The following is a 13,725-nucleotide window of genomic DNA, read 5'->3' on the forward strand; positions in this document are numbered from 1 at the left end:
CTCACACTTGTTTTTGGGACATTTTGTTAATAATAATAACAGCGACATCCATTTAAATGGAGGAGAAACAAAACACACATTAGAAGAAGAACAAGGGGGAAGCACGTTCCAGTAACTCGGAGCTTTTCTTCTGACCGACTCCACTTCGCTTTGGCCTTTTGGAGGTTGACTTGTTTTGATGGATGCCCCACAAATACACTTTGTTTTTAGCAATTGTGGTCACTCGGCCATTCAGCTGTGGATGTTGTGTGATACGGGGGGTGGAGGAGGTCGTGGCTCCAGCTTCTTCTTCCGACGGCAGACAAGACTTTTGGAGCAATCATCGAGACACCCAGACAAACCACTTCAGCTTTTTTCTTTCTTTTTTTTTTTATAAGCGTTTCCTCCAGTAATTTCTCCACCGCCGCCGCTCCTATCGATCGTCCTCCAGGCTCTGCTGACTCCCCAGCTGCTGCTGGAGCTCCCAAATGTCAGCCCGGCCACCAATTGACAAGCGGGGAGCTGAAAACGAGGCGGTTAACATTTGGGAGGATATATTTTTCACCCGTTTATGCGGCTCTCCATAGAAATGATACGGCGGGGCGGCCGGGTTTGATAGTCCAGCGCCGCTGACTCCCGACTCTTTGACTCTTTGCAGGTGACCAGCGGGTGATAAAGTTGCACCTCAAGTCCAAGGAGACGGGGAAGAAGTTTGCTAGCGTGGACTTGGTCTTCTACAACTGCAGCGTCCACCAGTCGTGAGTTTTTCTCTCTCTTCGATTTTGAGGGTAAAAAGAAAGAAATGTTCACACATCAGACACATCAAATTAAATTAGCCAACGGCTAGGCTAGTTAGCTCTGATAGTTTCCATATTTCTGAGGCGAAGCATCTTATCCCTTGATTTCATACATCAAGGGATAAGATGCTTACACACTGAGATCCATTTCAAACAAATAAGTAACCAGACCGGCCTGGAAAAAATAAAAAAATAAAGAAATAAAATTCAGAGAAGCGTTGAATAAAAGGCGGATGTGGTTCTTCAGCCAATAATAATCAAGACATATCGGCCCGCAAACTGGCCGCGAACCGCTCGAGAGAAACGACGCGCATCGTCTGCTAATTCATTATTCAATGTGTTTGGGATTTTTTTTTTCTTCTTTTGAACAAATCAATTAGTTAATTAAATCTAAAGCAATGAAGGGAGTGAAATAATACATCGATTCCTAGCCGCGCACGGCAGCCAAGCACTGGAACCAAAGCACGTCTTGGAGAAAAAAAAACTCATTAGCTGCAATTTGAGCGGAGGTGAAAAGGCGACGAGGAGGTTTCGCAGCACGTCGGCGGTCTTCACACTCGGCCACTCGGCTTTTCTTCCGGGCGACTCGCCTCTTGTTTTTCCGGACTTGTTTGTTTGTTTTTGGTGGAAAGCATTTGAAACAGTCCGACGATTCGCAAGCCTTTCATTAGTTAAGAGTTCCTGCCTCTTCAGTCCCTACTCGACCCCCCTCCCCCCTCCCCCCCACACACTTGTCTGTCTGGCTCAGGGGTGGGCAAACTTTTTGACTGGTGGGGCCATGATGGGTTCTAAAATTTGACAGAGGGGCCGGAGCAGCAGCAGATGGCTGGAGTGTTTTGGTGAGCCGCCTCATAAAAAAACATATCATGGGATATGTAGAAAACATGTGCTCTATTGTCAATTGAAAATGAACAAAGCGTTACAACAAGATATGTGTCTTTAAAGTCCTACGGTATGCAGCTATTTATTGAAATGACTTTTAAAATACTTACAAAAAAAAAGAAAAAAAAAAGATCAAAAACAGCTGTTTTTTTGTCTTATTACTTTTAAATTGATTTCTTCAAGTTTGGCGAGCCAGATTAAAAAGCTGAACGGGCCACATGTGGCCCCCGGGCCGTAGTTTGCCCATGCCTGGTCTAGCTTGTTAGCTCCTTATTAACTTGTTCGCTCCTCCTCTCTTCTCTCTTCGTCACGTCTACAGACTCTCTGCGCTGCAGTTAACTGCACAGTGCTACCCGGGTTGTGAGCCAGGCGGAGCTGGAAGTGCTCACCTGGGCGGAGGGGGAGGGAGGGGCGGAGCTCCGGGCTCTGCTGTACCGTTTGATTTTCCTTGTGTGAGAACATTAGTGCTCGTGTTTATGCCTTATTGTGCGTTTGTAGTAACACCCCCCACCCCCCCACCTCACCGCACCCCCCCTCCCCCATCCCCCGCCAATAACCCCACCCACCTCTGCTGCACAAACAGTTAAACCTGCTGTTTAAGCCTTGCTTGCACCGTCGAGGATGCCGGCGGGGCCGTAAACCTCCCGTGCAGCTGCGGCACAAACCCGTGCATTATATCGCCGCCTGGGCCCCGCCCCCCCTCCGCGTTCCCCGCCGTCACCTGCACAGCCTGCGCCTGCTAGGAGGGGAAGTAGGAGTCGGAGCATTTTCTTTTTTTTTTGGGGGGGGGTAACAGCGGTGCCCCTCCATCGCAGCACAGATGCTAGGTACTGCCGCTGAGCTAGCCTGCAGGGAAGGCCCCCCCACCAGTAGACCACACACACACACACACACACACACACACACACTCACCCACACACACATGGAGGTGCCATAGACGCGCAGGCTCATGCAAAAAACACACAAACAGGTGTGCACAGTTGGAGGCAGCGTTCCGAGACAGAAGGCACACACACACACACACACACACACACACACACACACACTCGGCGCGCTGCAAGCTATTTACATACGCTGGTACAATATTAGGAATTTGCATTAAAATAAAAAGAAGAGGCGCAGGAGGGGGAGGGGCTGGGGGGTGGGAATGGTTTAATTGAGTGTGCGGGAGTTGCAGTAATGCATCTTTAAAGAGGGGAAGGGGAAAACAAATGCGAAGCGGCGCACCGGAGGCGGTGAAAGGAGAGAAAGCAGAAAATAAAGAGATGGGGGAGGAGGCCGGAGGAGGAGCGGTTGAGTTGGTTGGGGCATAGGGAACGCAGAGAGTTAGCAGAGGAAGTAAGCGAGGTTGTGCCGCAGCGCGCATCCATTTTGAAAAGCTCCCCCTGGAATCATTCTTCAACTTCTATCCAAGTCAGCATCGTCTGGGGTTACCAGAGGGCAGCGGCTGCCAGCAGGGTGAGCTGCACGTCCTGCACATCGAGGTGACAAGTGATACAGACAGCGCACTGATACCGGTACAGATGTGTTGACCAATCAGAAGCGAGAAAATTCTAGAATGGTAAATGGACTGCACTTGTATAGTGCTCTTTCCAGCACCTTCACGCTATCCCAAAGCGCCTTACAATGGCCTCTCATTGCTCCCACTGGGAGCAATTTAGGGTTCAGTGTCTTGCCCAAGGACACAACGACGGACCAGGATGGAGCAGGATTTGAACCGCCGACCTTTCGGTCATCCTCCCGAGCCACAGTCGCCGTGAAAGAAAGAAATTTAGCAGAACGGTGGTTGAGGTTGAGTTAATTCTGCAAGTTAAATGTCAAAGCAGTTTTTCAAAATTTAAACATTGTCGCTAAAAAGGGACGTCGCGCAAATGTGGAAAAACAACAGCAAGGGGAAAAAAAAAAAAGAAGCACGCAGCCAAGTTTCTCTGACGGCGTCTGAGTCCTCCCGAGTTTTCAAACATCTCGGCTGCACGTCTTGTGCTTTCGCGACTGGCCTATTTATAGATTCCATAACGCGGGGAGCCGCTATTTGTCTCCGACGACACAATCCACACCGAAGCCGCCGGGGAGCCGTGATGTCACGGCATCATCAGGGGCTTTAATCAGAATCACAGCGGGCCTCTCGTCGCTCCAAGTGCTGATTAGGGGGTTTGTTGTGTTTGCCGCGCCGCCTGCAAATGGGTCACCGGCCTACTTCATTTGGGTCGCGTGTTTTTCCTTTCTTTATTTTATTCTGTTTTTTTCAGGGGAGGAGCCGTGAGTCTGTCGGCGAATTTTCCTCTTTTGAATCAAACACGGCGTCCGTGCACGCTTTGTGTTCCAGGAACGTGAAGAAAAAGAAGAAGAAGAAGAAAAAATGGGTGTTTGGCTCTTTGCGGCTGTTCCTGGGTCTTGTTAAATAGCGGGAGATTTTATTGACTGCACTGCAGCAGCGCTAGCAGCAGCCACTTACCCCAACGCCGCTTGTCCAGGCATCAATGGCTCAGCTGCAGGGGGGGGGTTAGAAGGGGGAGGGGGCGGGGCTTGGAGCCTCAAACGCCCAGGTGACCCAGCGGAGCGCCGCCCTGGTTGTTGACACGGCCGACGGCTCCTCACCTTCCTCGCAAGCGAGTCTCAGTGTGAGAGCGAGCGAGCGAGCGCCCATTAATGCGGCCCCAAGCACACACACACACACACACACACACACACACACACACACACACACACACACTCTCGCACCCCCTGCAACAAGAAATCGATGCACCCTGGGGTTAATATGGAGGAGGAACTGGCTCAGCGGCTCCGCTAACAAACATCAGACTGTTAGCATAACCCTCGGCCCGCCGTCTCCCCACGGAAATCCACCGACATTGATTATGAAGCTCGCGCCGGCACTCCAGCAACTCCACACAGTCTCGCCGAGCTTATCACCGGCCTATACGAAGCGGCGGATTTAGAGGGGGGCGGGGGGTTAACCCTCGGAAATCTGAATAAACCAAGGACGGGGGGGACAAAGGCGGAGCCGGGATTAGACGGGAATCCAATTTCAAGAGGGTCTCTTTTTTTCATTCAGCCGCCTCCCACCACCACCACCGCTTCCAGCACGGCAGGCAGCGAGAGCGAAGCCGTTGCATCCTCCTGCGTGAAAGGTGGCGCTCTCTCCAACTGAAACGCCGACCGTTTCCTCTTGCAGTCGCAGCAACAGAATTTAAAAAAAAAAAAAAAGATCCATCTTGACTGTGTCTGTTTGACCTCTCCAAGTGCTGAAGAGGTTCAGAGGCTGTTCGCTCACCCACACTGAGACGCAGTTCACCGGAATAATCCCACAGGTGGCGCTCTTTGACATTCTTTTTTTTTTTAACTCATCATCATCATTAGAAATCCTACTGATGTTACCAGAGCAGATCTCACGCCAAGCACCTCTTTGTTCAATGTGGATGCTTGCTTGAAATGTTTGAAACGTGTATACAATTGCGACATGACATGGGGCCCGTCGCCATGTCATGGTCAAATCTTCATGCGACCAAGTCCAGAATATCGTAGGTGTCCCATTAGATATGGACGCCTGCAATTGAATTGGAGAGTTTCGGCTGCAGTATTAGCAAGCTATACTGTCGTTAGCAGCTGCTAACACAGTGTCTGGCGCAGGAGGAAGACTCTGCTGTTGCCGAAGGTTCACATTTAGTCACATGATCACGCAGCCCTTTATAAAGCGGCACACGCACACACATTAGGGAGTACTAGATGTCATTTCGTTGCTGTTTCTGTGCAGACAGACATTTGTGTTTTATTTCCCTCCCCCGCAAAAAAAAATCTGATAACCTGAAGGTGTTGTGTCATTCTTTTAAAGTAGAGTTTGTCTCAGTAGTTTGATAAAAGGACGGATGACAGTGAGGCCCAAAACCTCCAGTTAGTGAAAGTCACATTCTGAAACGGTGTTTTTTTGATCTTTTTCCTTTTTTTTTTTTTTTTTTTCCTCTCCCACCGGTTTGGAACGCTCTCTTTCAAACAAATAATGAAAAAAAAACAAAAAACAACCCAGTTCAAGTGGTGCTTTTTGGAGCTAAAGCTGCTCGCTTTAAAATGTCAAACATGACGACAGAGGTGGGCAAGAGGAGCCTCGCTGTTCCCTGACAGTGGGTGTCGGATGATTGGCAGCCGGGCGAGCTGCTGCCTCCTGCCGGAGCTCCGCTAGCAAAAATCATGCAGATTAAGAGAGAGAGAGAGACAGGCAGACACAGGGAGAGAGAGCGAACCAAAACAAAATAAAGTTGCCTGTTGTTGACGGGGCTGAAGCTACGCTAGCAGGTTTAGCTGGGGTCGAACCTCGCTGACCTGAATTAACTCAATAAACACATTAGTAGAGCGTTTAGAAGCTAATCCCGGTCGCTAACACTAGCCTTGTTTTTCACCTAATGAGGTAATCCATGTTTTCCAATTTTATTTTACTTGCTCAACTCTGAAGTAGAGGAAGGTGGTAGTGAGGGTGCGTGGGTGTGTGTGTGTTGGAGGGGGAGGGGGGGGGGGGTCCACGTGTTATATAAAAACAGGCTTATCTCGCCTGCCAGCTTAGTCGGCTGTAAGCCTCGCAGCATGGAGAATGAGGAGGGCGGAGTGGATTCTCCGGGCCTCGCTGACAGCCGCCACCGAGTCTTGATGCAACCGGGCGGTGGCGGCGGCGGCGGCGGCGGCGGAACTTGTCAGTCCTGACGTGATTTTTTTTGAGGCGATTTGTCTGTTTGCGAAAAAAAAAAAAAGAAAAAAAAAAGTAAAAATAAATAAATGTGAAAATGTTGTAGACTCCAGGTCGCTCTAGGCCCGTCAGGGTGTGATGACATGCTTAGCCGTGTTTGCGCCGTTGCTGCTGCCGCCGCCTTGCCTAGCAACAGTTCAGCCAATCAGATTTTAGCTGTGCTTTGTGTTTTTTTTTTTTGGCGTATTTAAGATGCAAAAACAAAAGTGGGACAAAATGTCTCTGTGTTTGTTTCGAGGGTTACCACCAAGTGGGATGAGCTATTGTTCTGATATCGATAATATCGATACCAATGTTAATATCGATATTGATTGGTATTGATGTGAGGATGGATGCTAACATCTAAATGAATGCAAACATTATTCATGATGGAAGATGACGAAAATCTTGTGCTCTCTTTCATTTATTTTTAAATTTTTTAACTTGCTTTCGATGAGCAAAATAAAACAAAAATTCACGAGAAGTTGGACGCAAGTGGTCACCTTGGAAACAGTTACCAAAAAGGCCGTACTGTCACTAGACAGAAGAAGACAAAGAGATACGGTTTGAAATAAAAAAAACTAAATCATCCCGAACAAAAGTCTACACTTCAGAACCCCTCAGCTATCGGTACCACGGCGCCCCCTGTGGCCCGTTTCTTTGCTCGTAGCAGAGCATCGCTTTCTCCCGGCGCCTCACTCTCCCGCTCCTTCTCCTTGTCGCCCCCTGCAGGTGCCTGTCCTGCGTCACCGGGAACTTCCCCTGCCACTGGTGCAAGTACCGCCACATGTGCACGCAGGACGCCAGCGACTGCTCCTTCCAGGAGGGCCGAGTCAACACGTCCCAGGTAGGAGCCCCGCCCCGCCCCGCCACGACGGCCTCGCTTCTCTCCGTCTCTCTGCGCTCTCGCTGCCTCTCTGCCGCCCCACGTCAGGGGAGAACGTGAAGGTTTCACACCTTTTGCATCAGCTGCGTCTGATGTGTGGATTTTAGCAAAAGAGTCGCTACTCTCGCCGTTTTCATTCCGTTTTCTCAGATCTTTGTTTTTTTTTTTTCAACAGGATTCCAGTTTGACTCTCTAAAGATCTCCAGAGATTAGCGGACTTAGCCCCGCGTTTACAGCCCCCTGTTGAAACTGGCACCTGCGTTGGACCTTCCACATGTTTAAAAAAGCGACAGGGATTGGGTGGGGTGGGGGGGGGGGTATCTGGGCTCTCTGTGACATCACAAAGGGACCTTGGTGACGAGTGTCTCTGTCTCGGCAAAAAACCTGCCGATGTTCAAACACGCACCTACTGTAGGCTGTTTGTGCGTGTGTGTGTGTGTGTGTGTGTGTGTTTGTGCGTACGTGTGCTTATAAACGTGTAATGCTCTTCTTTTGTCTGCGTGCAGCCACAAAATTTTCCCGGTGTTAAAATGTCCAGGCGAGACAAGATGAGGAAATAATTCCAGGCGTGTGGCGTCTCTCTCTCTCTCTCTCTCTCTCACACACACACACACACACACACACACACTCATGCTGTCATCCATCCCCGCTTCATGTGGAGAGCCTCCACAATTTACCCTTTTTATCCCCCCTCGTTTTTTTCCCCCCATTTTTTATTTTTTTTATTTTTTTATCTTTTTTTGTTGCAGCTCGTCCGTCTCTTCTCCTTGTTGTTGCCTTCCTCTCTCGCACAGTGATGTCTCGCAGGTGTTACCATGGTTACCAGACACTTTGAATGTGACTGGCTTAGATGGAGGTCTTTCTCAGTGAAAAATACACAAATATATATATATATATTTATATATATATTTTTTTTCGTACTCTTTTGAAAGAGGCGTACATGCGGGTCACGTTGGCCCGTCTCTGCGTGGATTGTTGTTATTAACGCTGTGAAGGGCAGCAGCAGCAGCAGCAGCAGCAGCAGCAGCCTCTTTTTCTTCTGCTTGATGATTTGGATGTCACCCGTGTGCAAAAAGACATCATTTTAAAAGGCGGTGTCGCTTTTTGTCACGTGACGTCTCCTGCAGCCCTTAGTTTGCTTCCAATACTAAGCAGCCCCCCCCGCCCCCCTCCCTGCCCTACATCCCCTTTGCTGGCCGTTGAACCTGGAAAAACTTTCTCTCCAGCAGCAGGTCGCCCAAAACCAACGTGATGCAACGCTTTGGCCCCGCCCCCCCTCCGCCTTTCCGCTCACACCTGGAGGACGACTTCACCTCGTATCTGATCGACCCCCCCCCCCCCGCCGTCGCCGCCGCAGTGTCTCGTCCTCTCGCCGCGCAGCAAGACAAACAGCCGCTAACGTTGCCGGGCCTCCTGGCAGAAAAGGCAACGCAATTATCTGTTGTCGCCGGCGCCGCGTTTCTATAAATCAGACTTGTCGTGGCGGCAGATAAACAGAGCGCCGTATTAGGGGCGACCAGGCAGAAAATTGCGAGAGTGGCGAGAAACACTTGAGGAGGCCGTGAATGGGGGTTTGGGGGGGGGGGGGGGTGTCGCCGGGCGGAAACGACGAGAACGCAAAGCGGAAAAAAAAAAAAAAAAAAACAGAAAGGAAAAGGGCAGGACAAACAAACAAATAAACAAACTGACACAAACGAATCTGATCCGCTCCGCCGAGTCCCGACGTTGGACCGCAGGCTGGAGAGAGGGGCTGTGTTTGTGTGTTTTAAGCTTCAAAGAGAGAGAGAGAGAGAGAGAGAGAGAGAGAGAGAGAGAGAGAGAGAGAGAGAAAGAGAGAGAGAGAGAAAGAAAAAATAATGACATTGTTCACAAGAAAAAAGGAGAATTGGGTTTTGTTTCAGTTATTCATGAACTGACGGGCCAGAAGAGAGAATGTTTGTGAAAAGAGGCGGCACGTTTGAGAAAAAAAAAAAAAAAATCTGATAATATAATTGGATGAACTGGGTGAACTGGGGCAGTCAGTTCTTTTTTCTTTTTTCTTTTTTTTTTACTGCCAGTTGAAATGAAGCATGTTGACACTCTTAAAATACAAAAAAAAAAAATGATGAAATACTTTGGACACACCTTCTCAACAACTTTCTACACTGCAGACATCAAACAGACAAGACACTGAAGACATGAACTATATGAGCAAGCTATATGCACTGATGCAGCAAAGAAAAACACGTGAAATAACTTTTTATATGCTTTTTATGAAAGGTGGTGATATTTCTGATACATTTTGTCCATTCGTAGTTTTGATGCCTTCAATGAGAAACTGCAGTGTCAGTAGAGTGAAAGAAAAGACATGACACATCGGATGTGTCCAAACTTTTGACTAGTCGTGTATATATATTTAATATCATTTAAAACTCATAGCAAAATACAAAGTAAATGTAAAATACATCAAACATTTTTCACTCACTTGTTACTAGTTACTTGTTTTGGTGACGGAAGCTTCGGGATCCTGACCGACTCTGATTCGCTAAGCCCCGCCCTAAAACGGCCGCAGACCAATCCTACCAACCACCTCTGACCCCTCCTCTATTTTATTTCCTTTTTTTTTAGCTTCCTCTCATCTCCATCTTAACTCCTCCCCGTTCTCTGTGCCCCCGCCCCTTACGTTGGTGGCCTGGCGGTACCGTACAGTACAGGCCCGTGATGCATTGCTGCCGCCGCCGCTGCCACGTAACTCTCGGCCTCATTGATAATCGTTAGCCGGGCTGCTGATGAGCAGGCGCTGGATGTAGACGTGAGGAGGATCGGCATCGCTAATGAGAGGATGAATCACGGTGATGAGTAGAGTGTCAGGTTGCTGCTGCTGCTGCTGCTGCTGCTGCTGCAGCTGCAGGTGAACGTGCAGCAGCCACCGAGTCGAGCGCCTCCTCTGCGCGACTCCTTTGAGTCGCCCGGCTCCGAGGTTCACGCACAAAGCGAGCAATCCCCCGCCCCCACGGGCCTGTGTTTGTGTGTGTGTGTGTGTGTGCGCGCGTGCACATGTTAATTATTCAGAGTGTATTAAAGCTTAAAGATGCATCTCCAGATGCCGCTGTGATCGTCGGCGTGTTTAATGGACAGAGACAGATGAGATGAGAAGGGAAAGGTGGAGCAGCCGCAGTTTGAAAAAAACAAGAAGGGGGAGGGGAGGGGGAGGAGGAGGAGGAGGAGTGAGGCAGTGGCCTAGTTGTCAGAGACCAAGCAAAGCTCGGGCTTCGTTCATGAAAAGCAGCTGCGCCGAGATGAAATGATTCCAAGTTAGCGGTGAAAAAAAGCTGTGGATTTATTTGAGCTTTGTCTCCTTTCAACGATCCTATTGTAGCGCAAGAGTGTCCAGCGCCTCATGTGGAAGGTTGCTGGCACTGCAGCTGGTTTTTGTGAGCTTTTTGGTTTTCTCTCTCTCGAAGAGGCCGCGTTCAAAAAGTTCAGTAGCTGCACTTTTTCTCCCCCAAGTCGCTGTTATTTTTCTTTTAAATCCAACCAAAATAGGATTTATTGGACTTTTATTGCACCAAATCAAATATTTTGATGCCACTACATCCGTTCGACAGCATCAAACAAGCAACTGATGCAGTTTTTGTGCTTTCTTCGAGCGGATCCTGCAAATGTACTCGGGGGGGAAAAAAAAAAAATCCTTCATTTTTCCCAAAATGAAGAGGAGAAGAATTCAGGGCGAGAACGCAACGTGTTAGCGCTGGCAGGGAGTCGCGCGAGGACACAGCCGAGGAGGGGAGGACAAGCTTTGAAATGGAGAAGGAAGGGCTGAGCCGGCGAGGTAGGAAGAGTTTAAGACGGGAGTGGGCGGGAGCAGCGGCGACAAGCGGCCTGGAAGAGAGAAAGAGAAGAAGAGGAGGAGGAGGAGGAGGTGGAGGAAGAGGGGAGATGATGAGAGGAGGGAGGAGGCGTGGGAGGCCAGAGCTCCTCCACCCGGGTGATGAAAGTGTACGTGAGGGTCGCGCCTCCTCAGTGTCTCCTTAATAATTCCATGTTATTTCCTCACTGCCGCCTAACCTACTTTACTTCTTTTTTTTTTCTCGCTCTCTCTCATTCCTGGAAGTTGCTGCCGCCCAAACTACTGATTGTCTTCTTCTTTTTTGTTTTTTTTTTGCAGCATTTTTTTCGTATTAAGACATTCAATCCGGCCCTGTTTGTTCGCTGTCTTCCTGCCTTTTGTTATGGATGAGCACACCTCCTTCTCTCTCACACACACACACACACACACACACACACGGCCGCACGCTGTGCGCAGCAGGGCGCCTTCATTACCAGGCATAATAAGTCGCTCGCGATGAAATATGGAAAGGTGTCTGTTTTTCTTTTCTTTTTTTTCTGGTCACACTTATGCTGATTACTCTGATGTCATTTTTTTCTGGCACGGCAAACTTCTCCTCCTCCCCTCGAATGGCTTAATAAACGCCTCTCCCTGGTTGCACCGCAGCGATCAAATCAGTTTTTTTTTTCCTTTTTCCTCGTCTCAGAGGATCAATGTAATGGCCGTCCAACTGTCGAGACGTCCTCAAGAGTGAGGAGGATGATGGAGACCTGAGCAGGCGCCAGATCTGTGAAGCCGCAACATATTGTTACAATCATCATTATCATCATTTGTTTTCTCCCTTTCATTTTATATACAACTCATTTATTTTCACACTATAAAGTTAGCAATCTTTTTTCATATTAAATCCATCCAAGACTGAAAAAAAGGAACTGGAGGAGGAGAGATCCTCGCAGATTCCTCACTGAAGAGGCTGGAAGTTGGAGTTGAACCTGTAACCAGGACCAACCAGTTGTATCAACTGTCCCAATCGCCATCAATTTTTTTTTTTTTTTAAATCAGGGCCCTTAACCCACCGAAAAGGAACATAAATCTAACGGCTATGTCAAAAAGTTTAGGACTTTTTCTTCCGAGCGGATGATTTGTCAAAGTGTGCGTAAGGTGGTTGGTGGGTTGTTCGCCGGTAAAGTTCATCCGCTGGCTTCTTATTTAGTTCAAAGCAGTTTTCAGAAAGCTAAATGAAGACACCCTGCTGCGCTCCAGCGCGTCAGTCAGGTTAGCGAATCCTCGGCAGCCAAGTCGGGGTTCGGCTTCCTCGCTACTAAAGTTGTCTCGCTGTGTCACTTCCTCTTTTAGACGAAAAAAGGCTTTTTGATAAAAAAAATAAATAAATAAATAAAATGAACAGTACGATCTCCTCCTTTCTTCAAAAGTAGCTCGGTGCAGTGTGATGGATTTTTTTTTTTTTTTTATCTCGCTAATGAAGCTGAGCTGTTGTTTACCTCGCTGTGTTTGTCGGGAAACGGCGGCGCAGGGTTTTTTTTCTTTTTTCTGGCTCTGCGTCTTTTCTTCCACCTGCGGGCGGAGCCGAGGGGAGCGGAGCGGAGTGGGTGGACACTCCTAGAGGCTTCCGACGCTCTTCAAAGTCTCTTCTTTTGTGCCGAGGAGCTCCGACTTTGGTGCGACAGTAGCGGTGGCGGAGAGGAGGAGGAGGGGGTGCACGCCAACCCTCCACCTGAGACTCGAACTGAGGAGGAAGTCGGGGTCATTTGAGGGAAAGAGATGAAAAAGTCCTTTTACCCTGCAGAAGAGAAGAAGAAGTGGAGGAAGAAGAGGAAGAAGACGAGGGTGCGAGTCACAAACGCAGAATAAAAGATGAAACGGCTCCCACAAAGAGAAACGCTCGCTCTCAGAAGCTCTCGGCCAATTTGCATACTGCCGTGCCGTCTTTTGTTGTCAAGTTGGCTGCGTTATGATGTCGCGCTCAAACTTTTTCTTTTCATTTTTTTTTTTTTCCTTTGGACCTGGGAACCTTTAGGGGGCAAAGACTTGACGACAGTTCTCCAGTTTCAAGACCAAGATACGGGTGATTATGGAGAAGTGGAAACTTTTTGACCTTTAAAAAGCTTGTTGAATTAGGGTGTGTGTGTGTGTGTGTGTGTGTGTGCGTGCATGTGTGTGTGTGATTTGGTCGAGCCCATTGACCGCGTATGAAAGTGAGCGGAGTCGTCAGCATAGCGGAGTGGTTGGTTTCATAGTCAGTGCAGTGTTAGGTTTCCTGGTTCGTCGTTTTGGTATTGGAAGATTCTATATTTGGATGTGTGGACGGTACCGGTGGTGGGCAGTGATTGGAGGGTGAGTGCAATGTGTGCCCCCCCCCGACCTTCCCCTCTATCTTTGCCCATAAGCCCATTAAGTTGGCTACTTAACTGTAGGCCCAGTTGGTTCCTTTTTCTCTGATTGTACAACGCGCTTTGAGACGTCTTTGGATGTGAGTTAGCGCTGTACAAATAAAAGTTGATTGATTGTTTGAAATTTATAGTCCGTTTCATAGTCAATTTCTTTTTTTTCTCAATTTATAGTTTTTTTTTTTATTGAAAGTAGACCAAATCTGACAAAATAGATAGGATGCGGCACGTCGCCGTCGAGAAATACACGG

The 13,725-nt window shown here is 48.5% G+C and overlaps 1 protein-coding gene across 3 annotated transcripts in view; it reads left to right on the top strand.

Annotated features, from left to right (window-relative positions):
• Window positions 1-13,725, top strand: part of LOC142888365 (plexin-A1-like) — a 190,303-nt gene that overhangs the window by 106,983 nt on the left and 69,595 nt on the right. For all 3 annotated transcript variants that reach the window (XM_076026601.1, XM_076026604.1, XM_076026602.1), the window contains exons 8-9: window positions 638-737; window positions 7,105-7,219. In XM_076026601.1, coding sequence (XP_075882716.1) covers window positions 638-737; window positions 7,105-7,219 — 215 coding nt within the window. The remainder of the gene's footprint in view (window positions 1-637; window positions 738-7,104; window positions 7,220-13,725) is intronic.

The sequence above is a fragment of the Nelusetta ayraudi genome, unplaced genomic scaffold (genome assembly GCF_046127955.1).
Source record: "Nelusetta ayraudi isolate G7.1 ecotype Tasmania unplaced genomic scaffold, CSIRO-AGI_Nayr_v1 ptg000019l, whole genome shotgun sequence".
NCBI classification, from domain to species: domain Eukaryota; kingdom Metazoa; phylum Chordata; class Actinopteri; order Tetraodontiformes; family Monacanthidae; genus Nelusetta; species Nelusetta ayraudi.